Below are 21,836 nucleotides of genomic sequence, written 5' to 3' on the forward strand. Positions count from 1 at the left end.
AGTTAATGCTTCACGAAAATGTTGTCTAAGAAATTTTGCAATGTGTTGCAGTTGTTACTTTTGCTTTGGCTCCTTTTCTTCAACTTTTGTCTTGTTTGTGAATAAAACAAACATTTGCTTGTTAAACTGTTCGTTATGCCTAGGCTATCTTTAGTTAAATTTTATTGTGGAATTTAAGCTCATCATACCACCAAAAAATAATGATTTGATATTAGGCAACTTATAATAGATTTTTATGACAGAAATGCTGAGCTTAGACAGTTGCACCATGCAGTGTTATTTAAGAACCATAATTTTTCATGCAACATGTTGCTTGAGCTTCACAGCGATGCATTTGGCAGGACTGTTGACTGAAGATAAAGGTGCTGGGTTCGAATCTGCTGGAGGCATCTGTTGGGTCAGATGGTCTCTCAAAATTATCCAACCCTCCGAATGCCTTGCAAGACCTAAAGGGTAGAGACAATTAATGGGAAGGTGTCATCATAGAAAATTATATTTTATGACTGATTCAACGCTACCTACAAACAACTCCCCCTTAACTCATATGTAAATACAATATATCTGAAATCCCTGAAAGGATGTTGGCCATAATTTTTCCAGTAGAAGATGAACCCTTTGCTCCTCTGTTAGGTTGAATAAGGTCTCTGTCATGGTCCCCGATGAGCCTGACCTGCTCCGGCATGTGACCCAGCTGGATGTGAGGGATAACAGGCTGATGGAGCTGGATGCTTCTGTCTTTCCTCGACTGGAAATCCTTCACTGCGAGAGGAACAACATAACGTGTCTTAAAGTCAGAGGTTCTGTGCTTAAAGGAATTTACGCCTCAAATAACGGTGGGTGTGATCCAGCTTTATCCTTTCCTTCTTCAACCACAACCTCTCCTGTTTCTCAGCCATACTTGCATCTGTGCTCTATAAGTGTTTTTTGTCTCATAGATTTGTCCTTTCAAATGCCCGTCTCCTGTTCATCTGTTCTCATGCCTCTGATTTTCTCATCAATACAACCCTCTAATTGTCCCTCTCCATCATTCCCCTTCACTCCTTCCCCAGTCCTCTCCTCCGTTTTACGTCTACCTCCTTTTTTATTAGGCTGTCCTTGCTGTAGGTTAATGTGTTTGAATTTCTCCCTACAGAATTACGACAGCTGGATGTCAGTCCTGTGCCCTCCAATCTTAGTTACATGGATATCTCGAGGTAAGGAAAGAAATATTTATATATAAAAATAACCTGTGCCGGAAGTGTAAAGATAAAGCTAGTCAATTAAGTGATTGGTTGTGTATCTTAAGGACATAAATATTCGTAACTGCCTGACAAAAAATAGGTCAGAAGGAAAAAGCTCATCATAAATAAAAATGTTCAGTTCAGTTCTCCTATATTTTTATTTATTTTTTTTTATCTGTTAAGATAAACCTCTCATCTAGATTATACAACAACTTCCTAAAGGTAAGGAGCTGTGGCCTGTTAATGGCCGGACTTCACTAGACCCCTTAAGATGGGCTCTGACGATGCTAGAATCAGATTTATTTTATCCTGTGATGTGGGGCTTCCATAGATTGGGCTCCCATTCTGCTTTTTAATTTGTTAGTTTATTTGTTAACAGGTGCTATTACAAAAGGATAATGAGATTCCGATGATCACTGGGTATGCTCTGTGATTCTTTAAGAGGAATAACTTCATGGTAAAATACATTACTCACTGACGAAGATTGTAGATGGAAACTAAAAAAAAAAAAAAACTAAAACAGGCCAGTCTTAAACTCTACCTTAACAGAATCTTATATTGATTAGGAAAAAGATGGATATAAGCCAGAAATAATATGTTAGTTGATACCAAGGTTTGAAATTTAGACTGTATTTGAACTTCAAAATCTTAATTTTAAGATTTAAACAGCTGAGTTGCTGTAAGGGAGTCATAATGAAGATAAATTTTGAGGAAGTCTAAATTAGTACCTTCCCTTTTGAATCCAAGACAGCTCCACCAGGACTCCATTTACCTGAATCTATAATGCAGAAAAAGGACATTTATCCTCACCAAATTATATTCCATTTTAAGTAACACAGTTTGAAAGCGACACATAATTCATCATCATCATCATCACTGCCTCTCCCCCCCTCCAGGAACCACATGGAGTCCTTGCCAGACTGGCTGTGTGAAGCGAAGAAACTGGAAGTCTTGGACGTGAGCCACAACCTCATCACTGAGCTCCCCGCCAGGTGAGCCTCCCTCCTGCTCCAAACATGCCTGTAATTGTAGAGCAATGCTGCATTATTCTCTCTACCCTTTGTCAAGTGATGTATCCATCCCCCAAAAAGCCTCATAAATCACGCTGATAGCCGGTAACATCTGGATCCATTCTGCTTCTCTTTATGCAGCATTTTTAGAAGGTTACATCAGATGCACCTTTTACTCTTTGCCATGTCTTAAATCAACCTTGCTCGCTTGGCTTCTGTCCTTTTCTCCTTATTTTCTCTATTTCTACCTCAGGTATCCCTATTGTCTGGGCATTTATTTATTTATCTTTCCCAATAAGTGTCAAAATGATCAATTTCATTCACAGGATCCACTAGAGGCGCTCCGACACACATATATTTTTTTTGTCCTCATCTGCACATCCAGCTTTGTCCTTCACTCTCCGTATTTTCCTCCCTGTTCAGTTACTGCAGACTATCTGTCTTTATATCTATCTGCTTGTCTGCCCACCCTCTAGAATCTCAGCTATCAGTCCATCTTAATCATCTATCTGTCTGTTAAAGTTGCTTATCCATCATATGCTAGTGCTGATTCAGCTGTCTGTTTATTTCTCATTCTGCAGGTTGTTCTGCAGCAACAGTCTGAGGAAGCTAAGTGCTGGACATAACCAGTTGCAGAAGCTGCCTGAGAGAGTGGAGCGCCCTCTGCTGGAGATTTTAGATGTTCAGCATAATCAACTGGTGGAACTTCCATCTAACCTGTTCCTCAAAGCCAACAGGTAGCTCTAAACATTTGCTACATGCGGCTGTTTTTCACATTTGTAACTGTGATTATGCATCTCTAATTTAAGCTAAAGAATCTTCATGTATGTGGAGATAATAAGAGTAAATCACTTCTGGATAAAGAAGAGATTTTTGCTAAAAGTAGTTAATCTAATCAAAAATCTCCAAATAAAGTGGAACAAAAAAAAATTCAGCATGAAATGCTTTTCTGGTGATGAAATGTGTCTTAGATAAATTTAGCTGTAGAGAACATTCTGGCTAACAGCTTCAAAGTTAATATTATCTGTTGTAAATTCAAGCATGTGTTTTCCCCAGTTTAGAGATTCCTTCAAATTTTCTATCCCATCAAAATTTATTTATTTGAATAGGGACAAAGCACATTAATGAACATCAGTATAAAAACAAATGTAAATATGCTGGATTATAGCTACAAAACAAGTATAAATCTGTATATTTCCTAGGCAGGCAAATACATAAGAAAGAACATATAATATACAATATAAGCATCACAAGGAAATGTTTGAAATGATTGGTTTGTTTTCATCCATAGTTTGAGTTGAGCTCCAAAGCTGATCAGTGTAGGGCTCTCCCGTATGTGCAGAGGAAGACTGTTCCAGATGTTAGTGGCTCTCACAGAGAGAGTGTTCTGACCAAAAATGACCAATCCTTCTTATTTTTGGGGCGTTCAGTTTACGAAGCGTAAATGCATCAGCAAACAAGCTGGAGCACCTGCCACCGTCCAGTCTGTCGGAGGAAAGCCACAGCATCTTGCAGGAACTCTACCTGACTAATAACCTGCTGACGGACAAGTGCGTGCCAATGCTCACTGGTCACACACACCTGCGGGTTCTTCACATGGCATACAACCACCTCCAGACCTTCCCTGCCAGGTAGCAAAGAAAAACTCCTTCGGGAATGTTTTCTGGTCTGCTATTTGTTTTATTTTGAACTAGTTTGTTAGTTTGTGCTTCAGCTTACCCACTTCCTTTTCACCCTTCAGTAAAATGGCCAAGCTGGAAGAGCTGGAGGAGGTGGACTTGAGTGGAAACATGCTGAAGACTGTTCCCACCACCATCATGAACTGTAGACGAATGCACACGCTCATTGCCCACTCCAACTCCATCGAGGTCTTTCCGGAGGTCATGCAGTTGATGGAGATGAAGGTAAAGCAGAAACGCATCTCTACAAAGCCCTCTCCCGCCCCACCCCCAGCCTTGATTATATATCTGTTATGTTCTGCTTTTCAGTGTGTGGATTTGAGCTGTAATGAGCTGAGTGAGATCACTTTACCAGAGAATCTGCCTCCAAAACTCCAGGAGCTGGATCTCACTGGCAACCCTCGTCTCAACCTGGACCACAAGACCCTTGAGCAGCTTAAGTACGTTACTCTTTTTATTTTACAAAGAAAGCTGTTTCTTAAATTAACTTCTTTTGTAGTCTTTTTTTCCGCCACGATATTTGATAAAGTTTTTATTATTCATTATTTGCTGTTTTTTCAAAGAATATTTTGCTTTCTTCTGTATGTGAAGATGAAGGATGGGTTTTAATCCTCTTCGTGTCTTTTTTTTTCTTCTTCCAGTAACATTCGCTGTTTCCGTATTGATCCACCGCCAACATTCTCATCGAATGAGGCATCTGGGGGGCCTGCTGTGTGGAGTCATGGTTACACTGAGGCCTCAGGCGTAAAGAACAAGTGAGCTAAATTCAGTCCGCAGTAAAAAGAAGAAGCTCCATCACGTTTATGATGTGAAACCTTACAAATAGAAAAGATCTGTTTCTCAATATAAGTTTAGTAAAGCATTATCCTACATTTTCATTAATGTTTGTAAACAAGCTTCCATGGGTTTTAGTATGTTTACAGGTTCTACCAATTTCTCTTATTTTCAGGTTCTATATTTAAAATCAGCCCTTTGTTGGAAAAAACTTTGATTTACAGAGAAGTTTTGTATTTGATATTGTGAAATGAATGAATATTTTGTCTTTAAAGCTTGAATAGTTTCCTCACAAAGTGCCTTTCTGTTCCTTTTCAGACTCTGTGTCGCCGCCCTCTCAGTGAACAGCTTCTGTGGGAGTCGAGAAGCTCTGTACGGTGTGTTCGACGGAGACAGGAACGTGGAAGTGCCCTACCTGCTGCAGTGTACCATGAATGACGTCCTGGCCGAGGAAATCCACAAGACCAAAAGCGAAGAGGATTTCATGACCAATACGTTCCTCGTCATGCAAAGGTAGACTATCGGCTATGTTCTCTAAACAAAAGGCAGTTCTTTAGGAATCTGGTGTTCTCTTGGTGAAAGAGAGAAGCCTAGTAGATTTTCATAATATTAAGATAGACTTTATTCATCTCACAGTGGAGAAATTCACTTATCAGCTCAATAGTCCAAAAGAAGGTGCCAAAAGGAGGCAAAGGTGCTTGGGGTATATACAGTATATACAGTGGGTCCACATACTGTATATACAGTACAGACCAAACGGTTGGACACACCTTCTCATTCAAAGAGTTTGCTTTTTTTTTCATGACTATGAAAAGTGAAGATTAACACTGAAGGCATCAAAACTATGAATTAAAACATGTGAAATTATATACTTAACAAAGTGTGAAACAACTGAAAATATGTCCTATAATCTAGGTTCTTCAAAGTAGCCACCTTTTGCTTTTAGAATTGCTTCAAGAGGTAGTCACCTGAAATGGTCTTCCAACAGTCTTGAAGGATTTCCAAGAGATGTTTAGAACTTGTTGGCCCTCTTGCCTTCACTCTGTGGTCCACCTCACCCCAAACCATCTTGATTGGGTTCAGGTCCGGTGATTGTGGAGGCCAGGATATCTGGCGCAGCACCCTATCACTCTCCTTCTTGGCCAAATAGCCCTTACACAGCCTAGAGGTGTGTTTGGGGTCATTGTCCTGTTGAAAAATAAAGGATGGCCAAACTAAACACAAACCGGATGGAATAGCATGCCGCTGCAAAATGCTGTGGTAGCCATGCTGGTTCAGTATGCCTTCAATTTTGAATAAATCCCCAACAGTGTTACCAGCAAAGCACCCCCACACCATCACACCTCCTCCTCCATGCTTCACGGCGGGAACCTGGCATGTAGAGTCTATCTGTTAACCTTTTGTGCGTCACACAAAGACACGATGGTTGGAACCAAAGGTCTCAAATTTTTGACTCATCAGACCAAAGCACAGATTTCCACTGGTCTAATGTCCTTTCCTTGTGTTCTTTAGCCCAAGCAAGTCTCTTCTGCTTGTCGCTTGTCCTTAGCAGTGGTTTTCTAGCAGCTATTGACCTGGTCTCTAATCTGAGCTGCTGTTAACCTGCAATTGCTGAGGCTGGTGACTCTGATGAACTTATCCTCCGCAGCAGAGATGACACTTGGTCTTCCTTTCCTGGGGCAGTCCTCATTTGAGCCAGCTTCTTTTCGCTCTTGATGTTTTTTGCGACTGCACTTGAGACACTTACACGTATCCAGTTTTTCGCCAATTTTTTGGACTGACTGACCTTCATTTCTTAAAGTAATGATGGCCACTCGTTTTTCTTTATTTAGGTGCCTTTTTCTTGCCATAACAAAAATTCTAACAGTCTATTCAGTAGGACTATCAACTGTGTATCCACTTGACTTCAGTACAACACAATTGATGTACAACCTCTTTTATAAGACAAAATATCCCACTTATTAAACCTGACATTGGACACCTGTGAACCATCAAGAGAATGCCAAGAGTGAGCGAAGCAGTAATCAAAGCAAATGGTGGCTACTTTGAAAAACTAAGAATATGACATATTTTAAGTTGTTTCACACTTTTCTGTTAAGTATATACCGTAAATTCTCTAATATTGGCCTGTATTCCATTAGCGGCCGGGACTCTAACATTGGCCGGTCTCGCTGTCAGAGGAGGTAAATAATGGCCGGTCTCTAATACAGGCCGGGGCTATAAACGTTTTTTCTGGGCATACCTCAACATTGTGGTAGTAACATACAAGTACCACAGCCCTGCGCAGTTGGACGACAGGCCCTGACTGCTGCCCGTCTGCGCGAGGAAGAGAACAGATACGCAGCAGAACATGAGGAGGAGCGCGAGTGATGAGGAGATTAAAGGGAGAGATGAAGAGGAGGAGGAAACTGAGGAGGAGGATTAAACAGAATTGGAGGATTTTTTTTTCTTTTTTACTTCAAACCAAGCGAGACATGGTAACTGTACTTTTTCAATAAATGAACCTAGTGTTTTATAGGTTCAAATAGACACAAAATCTCATTTTTATTCATTCCACTGGTAGTCTGTTTTGCTCAAATAGCAATAGAGGCCTGTCTCTAATTCTGGCCCCCTTCCAATAAAGGCCTGGACCGCGATGCACTTGAGTGAAATAAAGGCCCGGGCCTATATTAGAGGATTTACGGTAATTCCACATTTGTTAATTCATAGTTTTGATGCCTTCACTGTGAATCTACAAACTCTTTGAATGAGAAGGTGAACTGTATATGACAGCTGAAGTCTCTTATTTAATATGATTATTGCACAGCATTATTGCATAGGGTATTAAATGGGTATTTATACTAATAGGTATATATATATATATATATATATATATATATAGTTGTAGTTATTGCACAGGGTATTAGATACAAACAGGTTAGTGCACGGGGTATTACATAGTGATTGCACATTAGTTATTGCAGTTATAGTGGTACAGTCTGATAGCAGCACGGATGAATGACATGCAGTAGAACTTATTGTACAAACAGAGTGTATACGTCTTTCATTAAAGGAGCTATTCACCCTTTTTGTTTTTTGGGCCACCTGTGTTTCTGTTAGTTTAATCCTCATTAATCAAGTACAGGTAGGCAATTATTGTACCACATTTTTAATGTCATGTGAATGTTTATAAATCATGAAAACTACATGATGATGTTTGTGTTAAGTTTACTATCTTTTCAATCTCCATGTTATGAAAACAGGAATAGATATCCCGATATTTGTAAATAAGATGAAATGCAGTTACTGCAATAATGCTGCACAATTTAAAGTGCATTTTTTCTCTCAGTTGGTTTAGTAATTTTTTTGTTTTGTTTTTTGTTTAGAGTCATGCTTATTATCATATACTTTGAGTTATAGTGTATTATAAAATCTTTAATATCCTTTGTATTATAATCTCAGCAGATATATCACAAAAACACTACAGTGACCTCTAACCCCATATCACTAATCCCTACCATTATGTTTTTCGAAAATCAACCTGGTGGCATCACTATGTTCATTTGTGCAAATTGTAATTGTTTTTATTCAATACTTTATAATACGAGGCTTTCTATAAAATATATTGTTCTGTTGTCATTTAATCTTGTTTTTTTGGCGCATTTTCTTCTTCTTATGACCTCTAAAATGAATATCCATTCAAAAAGCTTCAATCTTCTGTGTTTTTTTTCTTCCTCCTGAAGGAAACTTGGAACTGCTGGACAGAAACTCGGGGGGTCTGCAGCTCTGTGTCACATCCGCCATGACCCCACAGACCCCAGTGGCTGCTTCATCCTCACAGCTGCTAACGTGGGAAAGTGCCAGGCCATCTTGTGTCGGGACGGGAAGCCCATGTCCCTGTCGCTGCTTCACAATGTGGGCTTGGAAGAGGAATACCGCAGGATCCGGCAGCACAGAGCCATCGTCACTGAGGTAGAGGGTCCACTAATGACCTGTAATAAATCTATTTTTAAATGTGCAGCGTATTGATTTATATATTTCTTTATCCAAGGACAACAAGGTGAATGGAGTGACTGACTCAACAAGAATTATGGGCTATTCCTTCCTTTACCCCTCAGTCATCCCTTGCCCATACGTGCAGACTGTGACTCTCACCCCTCAGGATGAGTTCTTTATTCTGGGCAGCCATGGGCTGTGGGATGCAGTGTCTGCCACAGAAGCAGTGGAAGCAGTTCGAAACGTCCCTGATGGCCTGGCTGCTGCTAAAAAGCTTTGCACCCTGGCTCAAGGTTATGGCTGTACTGACAGCCTGAGTGCAGTTGTGGTGCAGCTCAGCGTGAGTGAAGACTGCTGCTCCTGCTGCTGTTCCGAGCCCCCCCACCATCCCCCTAGCCCCGGCCTGGGCCCCTACCCTCCATCTTCCTCCGCCATTAAGGATCGGCCCTCTGATGGTTCACTGCCTGTTCCCCCTTCGTCCTGCAGCGAAATCAGCAGCGAGATAAGCACCAGCGAGATGAGCAGCGAGGTGGGCTCCACGGCTTCATCCGACGAGCCTCCACAGAGCTCCTTCGTGCTGCTGCAGGATCAGACGCACCACCCTCAGCTCCACCTCCACCATCAGGCCCATCTGCTATCCCTGCAGCATCAGCAGCCACACACGGCCACCCAGACCTGCCAGTATCTGCTGCCAGGTTCAGAACTTCCTTCAGCTCGGAGCTGTTGCGCTCTCCATCCAGCCTGCCTCACCAGCTCCTTTCAGAGGCAACTGTCCAGCGCCACCTTCTCCAGCGCCTTGTCAGACAACGGGCTGGACAGTGAGGATGAAGAGCCCATCGCAGGCGTCTTCTCAAACGGGAGCCGGGTGGAAGTTGAGGCAGATGTTCACTGCCTCAAAGCTGAGCTCTCACAGTTATCCTCATCCCAAAACCTTGTACCCTCATCTTCCACCCAGGAACACACCATGCTCTCTCTTCCTCCACCGCCACCGCTACCACCATGCACGCCCGACCCACTAGAGGAAGCGGTGGACCTGAACCAGGCAGAGTCAGAGAATGGGCTCGACAGAGACGAGTCCTGGTCAGGTGTGGGAGTGGGAGCTGGGGACGGTGGGAAGTTTCCAGGAAAGAGGAGAGTTAACGGTTCAGTGGCACGTCAGGAAAAGAGTCACAACCTCATCGAGGTGGCGGCCGATGCCCCTTCCAAGAAATCAGGAGGATACTTCACAGCTCCGGCCCAGCCCGACCCAGATGACCAGTTCATCATCCCTCCTGAGCTGGAGGAGGAGGTGAAGGAGATCATGAAGCAGCATCAGCAGAAACAGCAGAAGCCAGCTGGGATGGATCAGCCCACCGACTACTTCGATACCCCTCTCTAAGCTTAAGAGTCGACCTCCTCTGATGCCGCCCTTCATTCTACTGTTAATGCACAGATAAGTAGGTTTTACGGGGAGGCTGAAAAGTCTGCATGAAAGTTTTACAGAACAGACTTCATCCCTACGCAGCGTCTAATCTTTGGATAAACATGTACTGCTGCACCTGCAGAGTTAAATAAGCAAATGAGCCCTTTAATGATCCTCAACCTTCTGGATACGTGTGAGGACAGAAATCCCAGAGCCAGCGTTCTGTTCACAGATCAAATCTGTTTCTTTTTTTTGTTTTTCTTTTCTTTTTTTAAATAAATAATCAACACTAGTCTATTTGCGATAGCATTAGCTTGTCACACATAATATACATGATTTCTTTTGTTTTGTAAGAACCTAAATTATGTTTTAATGTGAACGCAGTGAAGTTCTTGAACGCAACCTTTTTGAAAACAGACTCCTTATCTTTTTATTTTCAGTCCAACTTTGATGAATCATCCGGCATTAAAACCCACACCTAACTATTGTAGATAGGGCACTTTAAATACTGTATTTCTTCAGTAAATCAAAGCTCTCGGCCTGTAAAATGACATAGAGATTTTTTTGTAGAAAATTTCCAATACTAACTCCTAGGAGTTGCATACTCTATATGGTGACTCAGTCACTTTTTTACTAATCTTCTCTGAGAGAAATGGTGATTCTTTTTTCAATTATTGTAAATAAGAGAATTGTTGTATACTGATACTTTTAAAGGAACTGCGTACCTGTATGTCGGTGAAGGTTTTTAAGCTGTGGGGAGGATATAGTGTTTGCTGTTATAGAGGTGAGCCCCCATTTATCTTACAGTGTAAAACCACAAATACGACTTCAAATTCACAACGTACACAAATGTAAATGTGCAATTGCAGGATGGAAACTAACATTCCGTGCAATATTTATACACTAAGTTGTCCACTTTGTTAAATTGTGATATCCTGTAGTCATCACCGTATCTACTTAACACTAAAAGGTCTTTGCATGCACAGACAGACAAACAAATGCATACACACAGACATTTACACACATGGATACTCACAGGTAATTAGTTCTACCTCCCTCCTACAGTAACTATTATCACCGGCATGACTGTGTCTAGTTCAGTAACACCAACAAGTATAGCCACATGGAAAAGAGACACTACAAATGTTCCTGTCTTTGGTATAATAAATTTTAAATTTGTGAATATAAGCTCTGTTGTCTGAGACTTTATTTTTTTTTACATCTTAACAGTTTTTTTTTCATTAAAACATCTTAGCACTGATAAAAGCATAATTTTAAAATACTTTATTTCAAACAACCCTTTAAATCCAAGTGTATCATATTTGATACATTAGTTTTTGAGACACCTGCATCATCAAGATATTTTTGTTCCTGAAAACCCCGGCTTACACATTCAGACACGAGGTGAACAGAAAATATATAACAGATTATACAGAAAGGCCTGCTTTATCAAAGTTGATGCAAATAAATGATCTAATTGAACTGATACAAAATTTCTCAGAAAGTTTAATATCACTCTAATTTTAAAAAATATATAATTTTTTGTTAATTATTTCATTGTCCGGGCTTTGAAGGGTTTAAACTTTCTCTCCTTTTATGTGTTTACATCAAATGACCAGTAGGTGGCAATTCAATGCAGCATTGGATCCAGTACAGGATCTCATTCTGCTGTTGTGATATTAGCCTGTTTCTGTTAGCCTACTTAATTAGCATGCACATTTTCCAGGGTTACACCATCCATCTTAGCACGCTTCTTGTACTTCTTCTTCACACAGAGGATGCTCACTACTGTGATCACCAACATGGCTGCCAGCACAGACAGGGAGGAGGCCAGAGCAAGAGTGGTTTTATCCTTTGTGGAGCCTTTGTACTGACAGTTTGGCCCGTAGTACCACCAGTCATTGCCTACAACACACCTGCAGGGTAGCAATAAAGGGACAGGAGAGGGAGAAAAATCACATTCTAATATGTTTTCAGTAACAGGTCTTTAGAAACCCTAAATTTGATTCCACTTTCTGCATAAACTAATCATATACAAAAAGGACTCTCGATTTATCTTTATAACTCACTGATTCTTGAAACTTTGGCAAAAACATCTCCCACTAAGAAAAGTGCTAATTCTGTTGGAAAGAAATAACATTTTCATGAATAAAAACAATCAAGGTTATAATCAGGGGGTCCTTTGCACAAATGCAAGGTTCTTTTAAAGTTTATTTTATTTTATTGTTAATTTAAAGATTATATGCTGGCCCATTGCCTATAAAATCAGTTGTCCTTGGATAGGAGATAATCATTTCAACTTCATTAAAAAAAACAAAAAGTAATAATTGAATTGAATAATATCTTTACCAAATGAAAGGGTACATTTTAATATGTATTTAAAACTACAAACAGTGAGTTTTGAACAATAATAACCATTATTTTGTGATTGCTCAAAATGTGTCCCACATATTTGTCACCACCGTCAGATATTTATAAAACGCAATAAAATCAGGCAACTAAAAGGTCAACTACATGCCTGAGGACCCCATTTTCAAATCTTCAGCTCTACTGGATGCCTTAAGGTCACTCAAGCTCCTGTAGGTTTGCTATTTTCTCTTAAACTTGTTCATATTTTTGGACACTGCTAATGTCACAACCATAACATGTCAACACCGTCTCTTTTGTATAAAAAATATTAGATTAGATTATGACATAAATGTTTACTTTTTAAGAAGAGGTCTAAAGTAGCTAGCAACAGAGGGGAAACAAGATGGCTAATGGGAACAACTCATGCATATCATGTGAAAGAGTAGGATTTTGTCACCACCGTCAGACGTCACCACCGTCAGATTTTCTGTCTGACGGTGGTGACAAAAAACTACAAATGGTTCTCAATGGAGGCTAGAAAATAATTGTTGATCTGCAATGTTTCATTAACTTCTTTTATATTTTTATTTATGTAATTCCGCCTAGATTTCTTCCATATTGTATAACCCTAGGGGATGGGGTGTGCCTTCCCTGTCTCTCAATTCACTATTATGCCATGTTCATTTTGTTTACATCATTTGGGATGCACATAGTGCACCTACTACCTACCTACATAGCACATAGTATACAATATTCCTTGTAAGCTATGGCAGGGCAACATTTAACCAAATCTAACATTTACTGTAATTCCCCCCAATTTCATAGTCATTACACTCAACTTTGACTTTATGTATTTTAGGAAGTTATGGCTAGGAAGCAGCTATCTGTGAAGGAAAGAAGGAAAAGAAACAGGGAATATCAAAAGAAGTGTGAAGGCCTACTGAAAAAAAAAACCTACATATATTCAAGCAATTACTCAGAAGGTTAAAAATTTCTACCATAATGCAGCACGAATGACAACTGACAAACAGGACACAATCACACGCAAGAAAATAAAGCATCAGAGAATGATTCTGACTGATAATGATATTTCTTAATTGTACCTTATATTCCTTGAAAAATATTTGTCACAGTGCTCATGATTGTTATTTTTTGGACCAAATAGTTAAATAAAGTTAATAAGCAAGAAACCATTGACTTGAATTGTATACAGTTTGGAATTGTATGTTGAAATGAGGCCACTGTCACCACCGTCAGAGGGTTTTTATTCGTTTTAAATGAATATGCTTGCAATATGTTTCTTCAGTGCTGTTCTCTCATTAAAGTAATGGTCTCTTTTAATACAAAAATATGTTTGTTAAATAAAAAAACATGACTTTTTCTATTTAGGCTTAAAGTAAACGTTATCTGATGTTAGATATTTTAAAGGACTACACGTGAAACAGTTAAAAAAAATTAACAAAAATGAATATTCAACATTTAACAGCATAAATGTGTGCTAACAATGCCAGATAAAGATTTAAAAACTCTAAATACTTATTAGACCAAATAAATAAAAAATAATTAGCTTTTTATTGTGTCTGATGGTGTTGACAAAAACAAAGTAATAACTGGAAAAATGCCTATTTTATGAAAGAAATACAAAATGAGGAGGTTGCACCTGTACACTGCTGAACAGCCAAGACCTTGGTCTATAACAATATACCTTCAGATTTTGTAATCCAACTAACTTTTTATTTTCAAAATTAAAACCTGTTTTATCCAAATTCCCAAGAATCAGTGAACTATGTTCAATTTAAATTCAGTTTTTATATAGCGCCAATTCACAACATGTCATCTGAAGGCACTTTACAGTTCACCAGATCATACAGTCAAATTGATTCAAAGTTTTCTATTTAAGGAAAACCAGTTGATTGCATTGACTCTGATGCAATCTCTCACACTAAGCATGCTTGTGGTGACAGTGGAGAGGAAAAACTCCCTTTTAACAGGGAGAAACCTCCAGCAGAATCAGGCTCAGTGTGAGCGGCCATCTGCTGAGGCCGACTGGGGTTCAAGGAGACAGAAGCAGAGATACAAAAGCAACTGTAAACGGCTGTCCCCGTCCAGGAATGTTGAGAACATAGGCAGTTTATGGAAAAATATAAATGACATTTTGAATAATATTGTTATTTTGCTGTAGCATCTTAAAATGATCTGACCACATTTGTTTTTAAATTGCGAAACAAAAACTAAGAATTTATAGTATCACATCTATCAAATAATAGAATAGAAAGATTAGATTTTTGCTCCTTCTAAAATGCAGTTTTTTGTTGACATTTACAATATTCTAAAAATAAACTAGGAAGCAGATTTCAACATGCCAATCTTAGTGGCTACAGCTCGCTTCAGTAAAAACATGCTCACCTGCAGGTAGGCTCTCCCTGATCCACAACACAGACTCCACCGTTCTGACAAATCACTTTTTGACAACTATCTGAAGGGTTAGTGGTTGGGATAGTTGCATAAGTGGTTGGGATAGCTGCATTAGTGGTTGGGATAGCTGCATTAGTGGTTGGGATAGCTGCATTAGTGGTTGGGATAGCTGCATTAGTGGTTCGGATAGCTGCATTAGTGGTTGGGATAGCTGCATTAGTGGTTGGGATAGCTGCATTAGTGGTTGTGGGAGGCAGAGGCTGGGAGACTGTCAGATGGGACACATCTATAAAAAGAAAATAAATAATCAAATATTGGATGATAACATTCTTTTCCGTGCATTGCCTATGGGGAGGTAACATGACAGTGACATGTTAGAAAAGAGTTTGCTTCAAATTATAGTGATTTGATCTGTACAGACATAATCATAGCACTTCAATAGAACCCATCTGACAATATGAAATAGGCAGTAGCATATCAAAAGCAATATATCCTAGACTGATCAAAAAAAAGTCAACACTTACTTGTCTGTAACACATTTCAAAGCCATTTCTAAGGCTTTGGGACTGCAGTGAACTACAGTAAAAGCCATTATCAGCAAAAATGGAGCATTGATTAACCTTCATAAAAGTGACAGGACTATCAAAATTCCTCCAATAGTGTGCTGACAATTCATCTAGGTGGTAGCAATAGTGCCCTGGAAATTTATTTACTTATTTTGGTAGGTGATGGAAGCATTTTTAAGGAGCTGTTTTCTCGTTTATACAGTAAGCTTGTGCTTTTACCTTCCATTGTGAGAAGGAAGATGGCATCTCCTCCCTTGATAAAGTCTCGGCTCTTAGCTCTCAGGTGGGTGAGATACACTGGAGTTCCAGCACCCGGTCCACGGAAATACTTGGACCCATCTGTAAACGTGACCTCAACCCCGACTTTCCGAGGATCATCCCAGAAAAAAAGGTCAGAATCTGAAAGAATGTTGATAAGATGCATAAACATAGTTTTAAATATAAAGGGCAGCATTGTGTTCATAATTGAATCTTTTTTAGAGATACATCCTCACCTGCTTCTTTCATGTTTGGGTCAGTTGTGACGCTGCGCTGATTGGACATGCGCTTTTGGATATGTGGGTGCTGATCCATCAGCATCATGGTTATCTGTTTCCAGGGACATGGCCATGTTTGTCCGGTGTCCCCCTCCCGGGCCACCAGGTGAGCGTAGGCAGATGACTCTCCAGAGTAACCCTCATTTATTCCATTGGGGAAAAGCTCCATCTGAAAGGTGTAACCCTCTTTAGATGTGAAGGGGGGGCTAAAAATAGCAGTCTTGGGTGGGGAGGTATCCATGACATGGCTGAAGTTTTTCACCCGCCACACAAACTCAGGACAGGTGGTTTCAGAAAGGTTAATGTCGTCCAGTGAGAGTCCTCCTGCAGCTGGACCAGAGCCCCCCTTTTTCCCTTCAAAGACCACTCTGAATTTTTTTTTCACATCTAGACTCACATGGTGCAGCTGCCACAAATCTTGAGGAGATCCTGCAGCAAAACAAGAAAGAGGATTATTGGACAGAAAGCACACAGTGGTGATATTTCTCCTGCAGAACTCCATTAGCCTTATGTCTTAGTAGCGGTTACCATCTATTGTTCCGATGAAGCGCAGGACTCCACTGGGGTCGGCTTCATCGTACTCCCTGACATAGATTTTCAGTGTGTCGCTGGGACCAGCACTGTTGTAGTAGAAAAACTGCAGACATTGGTATCCTCTTTTGGGATAGACAAGCCTACTCTCCAGCATAGCTGTGTCTCCGATGTTGGCTGTACCAGTGCTAAAGTGCATGAAGTATCCAGATCCTACACAAAGACATGCCACAAAAAATAATTATTGATATATTTTTGAATATGCATTATGAAAATCATTCTAATAATGTTGGGATTTATATGCATAGATAATTGTTAAGGAGGTAAAGTAAAAAAAAAAAGGCTATTACAAAGAAAAATGTGTTTATATTATTTTCATTTTTCTTAACGTTGGAGAATTAAAATTGATAGATTATGAAATTGCTTACTGAGATGAAACTTATCTATATAGAGTGTTTATTTCAGCATTGTTGTATCTCTCCAAGATCCATCTCACCTGTGCATTTGCCCATGTTTGAGTAGTCTGTGTTGGGCCCCCCAGCAGCTTTAGTGACCCTCAACCAGTCGGCCTTGTCTCCATGTCCCTGGATCATCCCGCAGATGTTTTCACGTTCAAAGTCACATGAATCCAGGAAGGTGGAGCCTTGAGCTAGAAGAACATTCGCATATTGAAGGTACTTTGAACAGCAGTAAACTAGTTATTCTGCTTGTCCACATATTTTTATGTAGCACAAGTGAAGAAAAAGTCATCTTCAGCTGATTCTTTTTTAAATTGCTTTTCTTCTTTAATCATAAAAGCAATTTAAATCATTCCTCACCAAAGTTTTTAATTTGCTTTATTCTTCTATATGTTCATGGTAGTTATTTAGTACATTGTTGTTGTTATATTTTCAATGGAATTTGCTGTTTATTTGTTTATATGTGCAGAGTTAACTGACCCTGAATTGAGCTTGAATCAGACTTTCATCTGTTCTCATAACACAGTTGAAATTGTTTCCACAGAACAACATACTGCAGTTTGGAAGTTATTTGATTAAACATTAAACAACACAAAGTTACAACAGCGGTGACCCTTACTGCACTTGTAGAGGCGGTTCAGCTTCAGCAGATCACTGTCACTGAACTCCATTCGCTGGCCAATGACATCACTGAAAGCAGGGATTTTTGTGACGATGGTGGGCTCAGAGCCGTTGCGGAAAGCGTTTTTACTATAGTGCATCATGGAGTTGTAGTCGTAAGGTACGCCCAAAGAGCTGGAGATTTTGTCATTGTACGTGTTGAAATTGTGCTCTTTACCTGCAAAGAAACCCCTGCCCTTTAGCTGCAGAAAGCTTTCAGAATGTTGGGTTACCAAATGGTGTTTGAAATCGCTCACCTGTTGTTGCACAAAGTATTTTGACTACAGTTAAAAGAAATGTATATTTTAAAAATTTTTATGAATCTAGGCTAATTCTCATACAAATGCTTATCATTTTTACATAAAACCAGTGCAGCACTAAAACCTGCTATAAAGCTCTGAAGTCATGCAGACATTTTAAAACATGCATAAAAAACATTTTACTCAGTTCATCAATTACAGCTCTTGAAAAAGTATTCACTCCCCTTGAACTGCTACACATTTTGTCGGATTACAATGCATTTTTTTTGCCATAACATGCTGCATTACTCCATGATTGAATTCATTTTTATTGCATTGAAGCCCTTTAATGCCTAGGTAAACCATTGAAATGTTGTCTTTGCACTTCAAGTTCAGTCAGATTGTTCATAGAGAATCATGGATCATCATTTCAGGTCTTGCAATAAATTCTCTATTAAAATGGATCTGTATCTTCACTAAACTTATGTTTTTTTATTCCCATATTTCTTTTATCTCACTATAATGTCCATTCAAATTTCTCCACCTTCTGCATCCCTGCTAAAAATATAGCAACCCCAAAACAATAACAGGCCAGTCCTATATTTGTTCGTATTTATATCACATAAAATCCCTTTAAAGGTCTTAAGAGGTTAAAATCCTCTTCTAATTCCCTGCACATGAAATCATTATCTTTTGATTTAGAAATATAAACGCTTAGTTGCGATACCTTCTGAGATGCGGTCCCACATGATGCGTACATAGTCATCTCGATCTGACCTGGACTGCTCATGCCAGAAGCCCAACGCATGAAGGAATTCATGTTCTATCGTAGCAATGCGGTCACAGTTCGTTCCTATTGACAACCTCTGCTTTCCAACTTTCCGATTACCAACAGAAGAGAAACAGCTTTGGGAAGAGAAAGCCAAACTTTTATGAACATCAAATACATTCAGCAGTCTTATCTCAAATACTCTTGTGTTCTGAATTAGTAATGATTCAATCCCTAAGAAACTACAGCTTATCGCACATCTCAAAGTATAGAAGAAAGGTTCTTGTTGCTTACCCGCTTCCTTTGAAGATGGAAATGTAGTTTTCTTCCCCGCTCCATGGCTTGAAGTCAATGCAGGTCTTTAGGCGGTACTGCTCAAAGGCCTTTAAAATCACACCTTTTGCATTGATCTCTTCAGAGGAGACAATAAACAGGTAAATAAGTTGTTTTCAAGTTTGAATGTTTTCATAATCTCTTTAAAAAAAACTAAAATCTTGTGTTTGCACAAGTTGATAAAAAGTCTCAAGATAGATGATGCAATTTTAAGCCATTTAAGATTATCTCTCCTGATCTGTTGTCAGCTTCAGCAATTAACCCCTTTCTTGTTGTATAAAGCTAATTCTGTTTGATGGAGGTCAGTACTAACTTAACAGTTAAAGCTTCTGTATCTCAGGTGTTTAAATCAGACCACACAGGTCAGCCATCGTTCCCCCTGAGCATCAGTGGGCCTTGATCTTGCAGCTTTCCATCACTGTTTCTTCCGTGAACCACTTTTGATAGACATTGCAGACCTGGAACACCCAAAGGTGTAGCAAATTTGAAAATGTTCTTAAAAATAGCTATACCTTCAAAACTAGCCTTTGGACTTTAACCTTTAAATTTTTTAACCTATTAAATTTTAATTGTTCACTTGCCTGCATTTTCTGCTTAACATTTCAAAATTACTACTGTATTTTGCTGCCTAAAATATCTCAGTGACTCCTACATGATCACAGTGTTATCAGTGTTATGTACTTCACCTGTCATAAAATATTCAATAAAGGATAAAAAAGTGCCTTTTTATCATCATCTTAGCATCTGATTTTTAAATTTTTTTTGTCTGACAATTGTCTTTTTTCCCCCCATAAAAATCACGTAGATTCCACTGCAGGATTCAAAACAAGCAACATATATCCTGCCTGCTGTTGTTTGTTGTTTTCCTCTTGTTTGCTTTGGTCATGCTATGAGATTATTGATTAACTGTCAGTAATCTTGATCTTTATCAGGGTCACACTTGATAAAGATGCAAGGTTAGACAATAAAAGATGGCACATGTTTAGAGCTTTGTGTAGTTTCACAATTGGAATCTTAAATGTTTTGTATGCACAGTTGAAAAATCACTTTATTATAGTAATGGAAGTTAATCTTTTAATTAAATTTTAATGAGTAAAATAAGAAGTCCTACGTTTTTACGAACTTTAAAAAACTAAATGTTTCCATGTCACATTCAGATTGCGTGCAAACATTAAGTTAATCTGTTAATAAGTTATTTTCAGTCTATATTTTTTAGGTATATATCATTACCTAGGTCATCCTCCATGTAGTAGGGAATAGTTCTTGGCCATTTATACTCCTCCCCTATGATTGAATTTCGAGTCTGTCCCTGCAGCAACAAGAAAAAGACAATCCCAACTGTAGAAGCTTTGTTTTGGAAATTTCAGTTGATGATTAAAAATGAAACAGGCTAACTCAATTTACCTCATCCAGAACAATGTCCCCCTCTACGAGATTCAGTCCTGCCTCTGTGGGGACAAAGATCAATTATGTAAAAAAAGAAAAATGGGTTAAAAAGGTAGACAGGTGCAAAGTTTAAAAAAATTAGAAAGAAATAACCCAAACTGTGTTATTTCCCGATACCTTCATTAATGTCAAAAATGTCAAGGTCCAGTCCTCCATCTACATCAAAGTCTGTGAAACAATTGCAAATATTTCTATCAAACATTATAAAAGAGTTAAGTCCTAAGTTTTCTTAGGAAAATGCTTACTTGATATCTTTGCAGTCGGCTATGTTGATGAAAGATTAAAAAAAAAAAGTAGACAGAACTGTTCAATAAAGTAATTGGAATCCGCTTTAAAACTTGCCAAGTAGAATATTGTAATAAAACATTTCTTACCAAACAAAGGTAGGTGCCACACAGAAAGCAAAGAACGTGAAGAACAAGAATACCTTTTGGTTTTTTTCCTGCCATGTTCCGCTCCTTTGTGTTGAGAAGTAAACGGATGGCGGATACTGTACAATGGACAGATGCTGATGAGACAGAAATTACAAAGTTGCACATTGATGATAAAGCATGTATGTCCACAAGTAAATAACTGACAGAGCCATAAAGTTACCCAACAGCTCTGCTCCTTTGCTTCTATGCCTATAAATCTTTAAACCTTGGAGAAGAGCCCTAAACACCTGAGGCACTTAAATGTTTTAAAGGGTTTCAATCTCACTTTTTTAAAAGGGCTAGTTGAAAATGAAAACTTAAATATCATCCTTTTATAATACAAAAAACAAATTGCTCTGGTAATATGAAATTATAGCAATTATAGCCACTTGTAAACTTAAATAACCTTTACACATGAGATAACATATTTTATGACGTTATATGTTTTTTGGCTCTTGAGGGCCAAATACATTGTTGGGCCAGTCTCAGCCCAGGGACCTTGAGTTTGACAAAAATGATTTAACAGAATACATTTGTTGCTGCAAGAAAGTTTTCAAACCAGACTGTCTTTTAACATTTCATTACGTTATACCTATAAGCGTGACGCAGGCATGCAAAGGGAGAACATGCAAACTACATGCATAAAGACTGGGAATCAAATCGAGGACCTTTTTGCTGCAACACAGCAGTGCTGCAAACAGTACCAACGTGCAACCACATCATAAAACCGACATTTTTATGTAATCTAAATATATTTTGTAATCATTCCCCACAATATGAACTGTAAAAATCCCAGGGTTGCGTTGCCAGTAGAACCCGAAACAGCTTCTTCCCCGTTGCCATCAGAAAGCTGAACTGTTGAAAAAACTCTAAATCAAGTCACAGACTCTGTATCAAACTGACAACACTAAAACCCTGCATAATTGCAGCATATATATTTCAATGCTCTGAACTTCCATATAATATGTTTTTTTGCACCATGTGTTTTTCCTCCCCCCACACTGTTTATATGTGATCACTGCTGCACTTTAAGAAATGGAAATATCATGAGAGCTATACAA

At 39.0% G+C, this 21,836-nt stretch overlaps 2 protein-coding genes across 4 annotated transcripts in view; one reads left to right on the forward strand and one right to left on the reverse strand.

Annotated features, from left to right (window-relative positions):
• The window catches only part of phlpp1 (PH domain and leucine rich repeat protein phosphatase 1), a 64,927-nt gene extending 53,679 nt beyond the window's left edge, over nucleotides 1-11,248 (forward strand). Inside the window, exons 7-17 of the mRNA XM_038303738.1 lie at nucleotides 631-833; nucleotides 1,133-1,193; nucleotides 2,117-2,212; nucleotides 2,812-2,967; nucleotides 3,661-3,861; nucleotides 3,972-4,134; nucleotides 4,219-4,349; nucleotides 4,551-4,664; nucleotides 5,002-5,196; nucleotides 8,406-8,634; nucleotides 8,714-11,248. Of these exons, the coding sequence (XP_038159666.1) occupies nucleotides 631-833; nucleotides 1,133-1,193; nucleotides 2,117-2,212; nucleotides 2,812-2,967; nucleotides 3,661-3,861; nucleotides 3,972-4,134; nucleotides 4,219-4,349; nucleotides 4,551-4,664; nucleotides 5,002-5,196; nucleotides 8,406-8,634; nucleotides 8,714-10,036 (2,872 nt within the window). The 3' untranslated portion in view covers nucleotides 10,037-11,248. The remainder of the gene's footprint in view (nucleotides 1-630; nucleotides 834-1,132; nucleotides 1,194-2,116; nucleotides 2,213-2,811; nucleotides 2,968-3,660; nucleotides 3,862-3,971; nucleotides 4,135-4,218; nucleotides 4,350-4,550; nucleotides 4,665-5,001; nucleotides 5,197-8,405; nucleotides 8,635-8,713) is intronic.
• Nucleotides 11,249-11,290: 42 nt separating this feature from the next.
• si:ch73-40a17.3 (meprin A subunit beta) lies at nucleotides 11,291-20,887 on the reverse strand. Of its 3 annotated transcripts, none has more exons than XM_038303741.1 (15): nucleotides 20,737-20,887; nucleotides 20,608-20,626; nucleotides 20,480-20,530; nucleotides 20,321-20,364; nucleotides 20,147-20,225; nucleotides 18,878-18,995; nucleotides 18,542-18,720; nucleotides 17,535-17,753; nucleotides 16,954-17,106; nucleotides 16,455-16,670; nucleotides 15,885-16,355; nucleotides 15,610-15,789; nucleotides 15,066-15,110; nucleotides 14,816-14,933; nucleotides 11,291-11,976 (listed from the first exon to the last, which is right to left on the reverse strand). In XM_038303741.1, the coding sequence occupies exons 1-15, from the start codon at nucleotides 20,809-20,811 to the stop codon at nucleotides 11,763-11,765; spliced, it is 2,181 nt and encodes a 726-aa protein (XP_038159669.1). In that variant the 5' UTR covers nucleotides 20,812-20,887; the 3' UTR covers nucleotides 11,291-11,762. The 3 variants fall into 3 exon arrangements, with proteins under 3 accessions (XP_038159669.1, XP_038159668.1, XP_038159667.1); XM_038303740.1 differs by having other exon boundaries at nucleotides 14,816-14,954; XM_038303739.1 differs by having other exon boundaries at nucleotides 14,816-15,110.
• Nucleotides 20,888-21,836: the final 949 nt, after the last annotated feature.

Source organism: Cyprinodon tularosa, unplaced genomic scaffold (genome assembly GCF_016077235.1).
Source record: "Cyprinodon tularosa strain WSP-4 unplaced genomic scaffold, ASM1607723v1 ctg52, whole genome shotgun sequence".
Taxonomy (NCBI): Eukaryota; Metazoa; Chordata; class Actinopteri; order Cyprinodontiformes; family Cyprinodontidae; genus Cyprinodon; species Cyprinodon tularosa.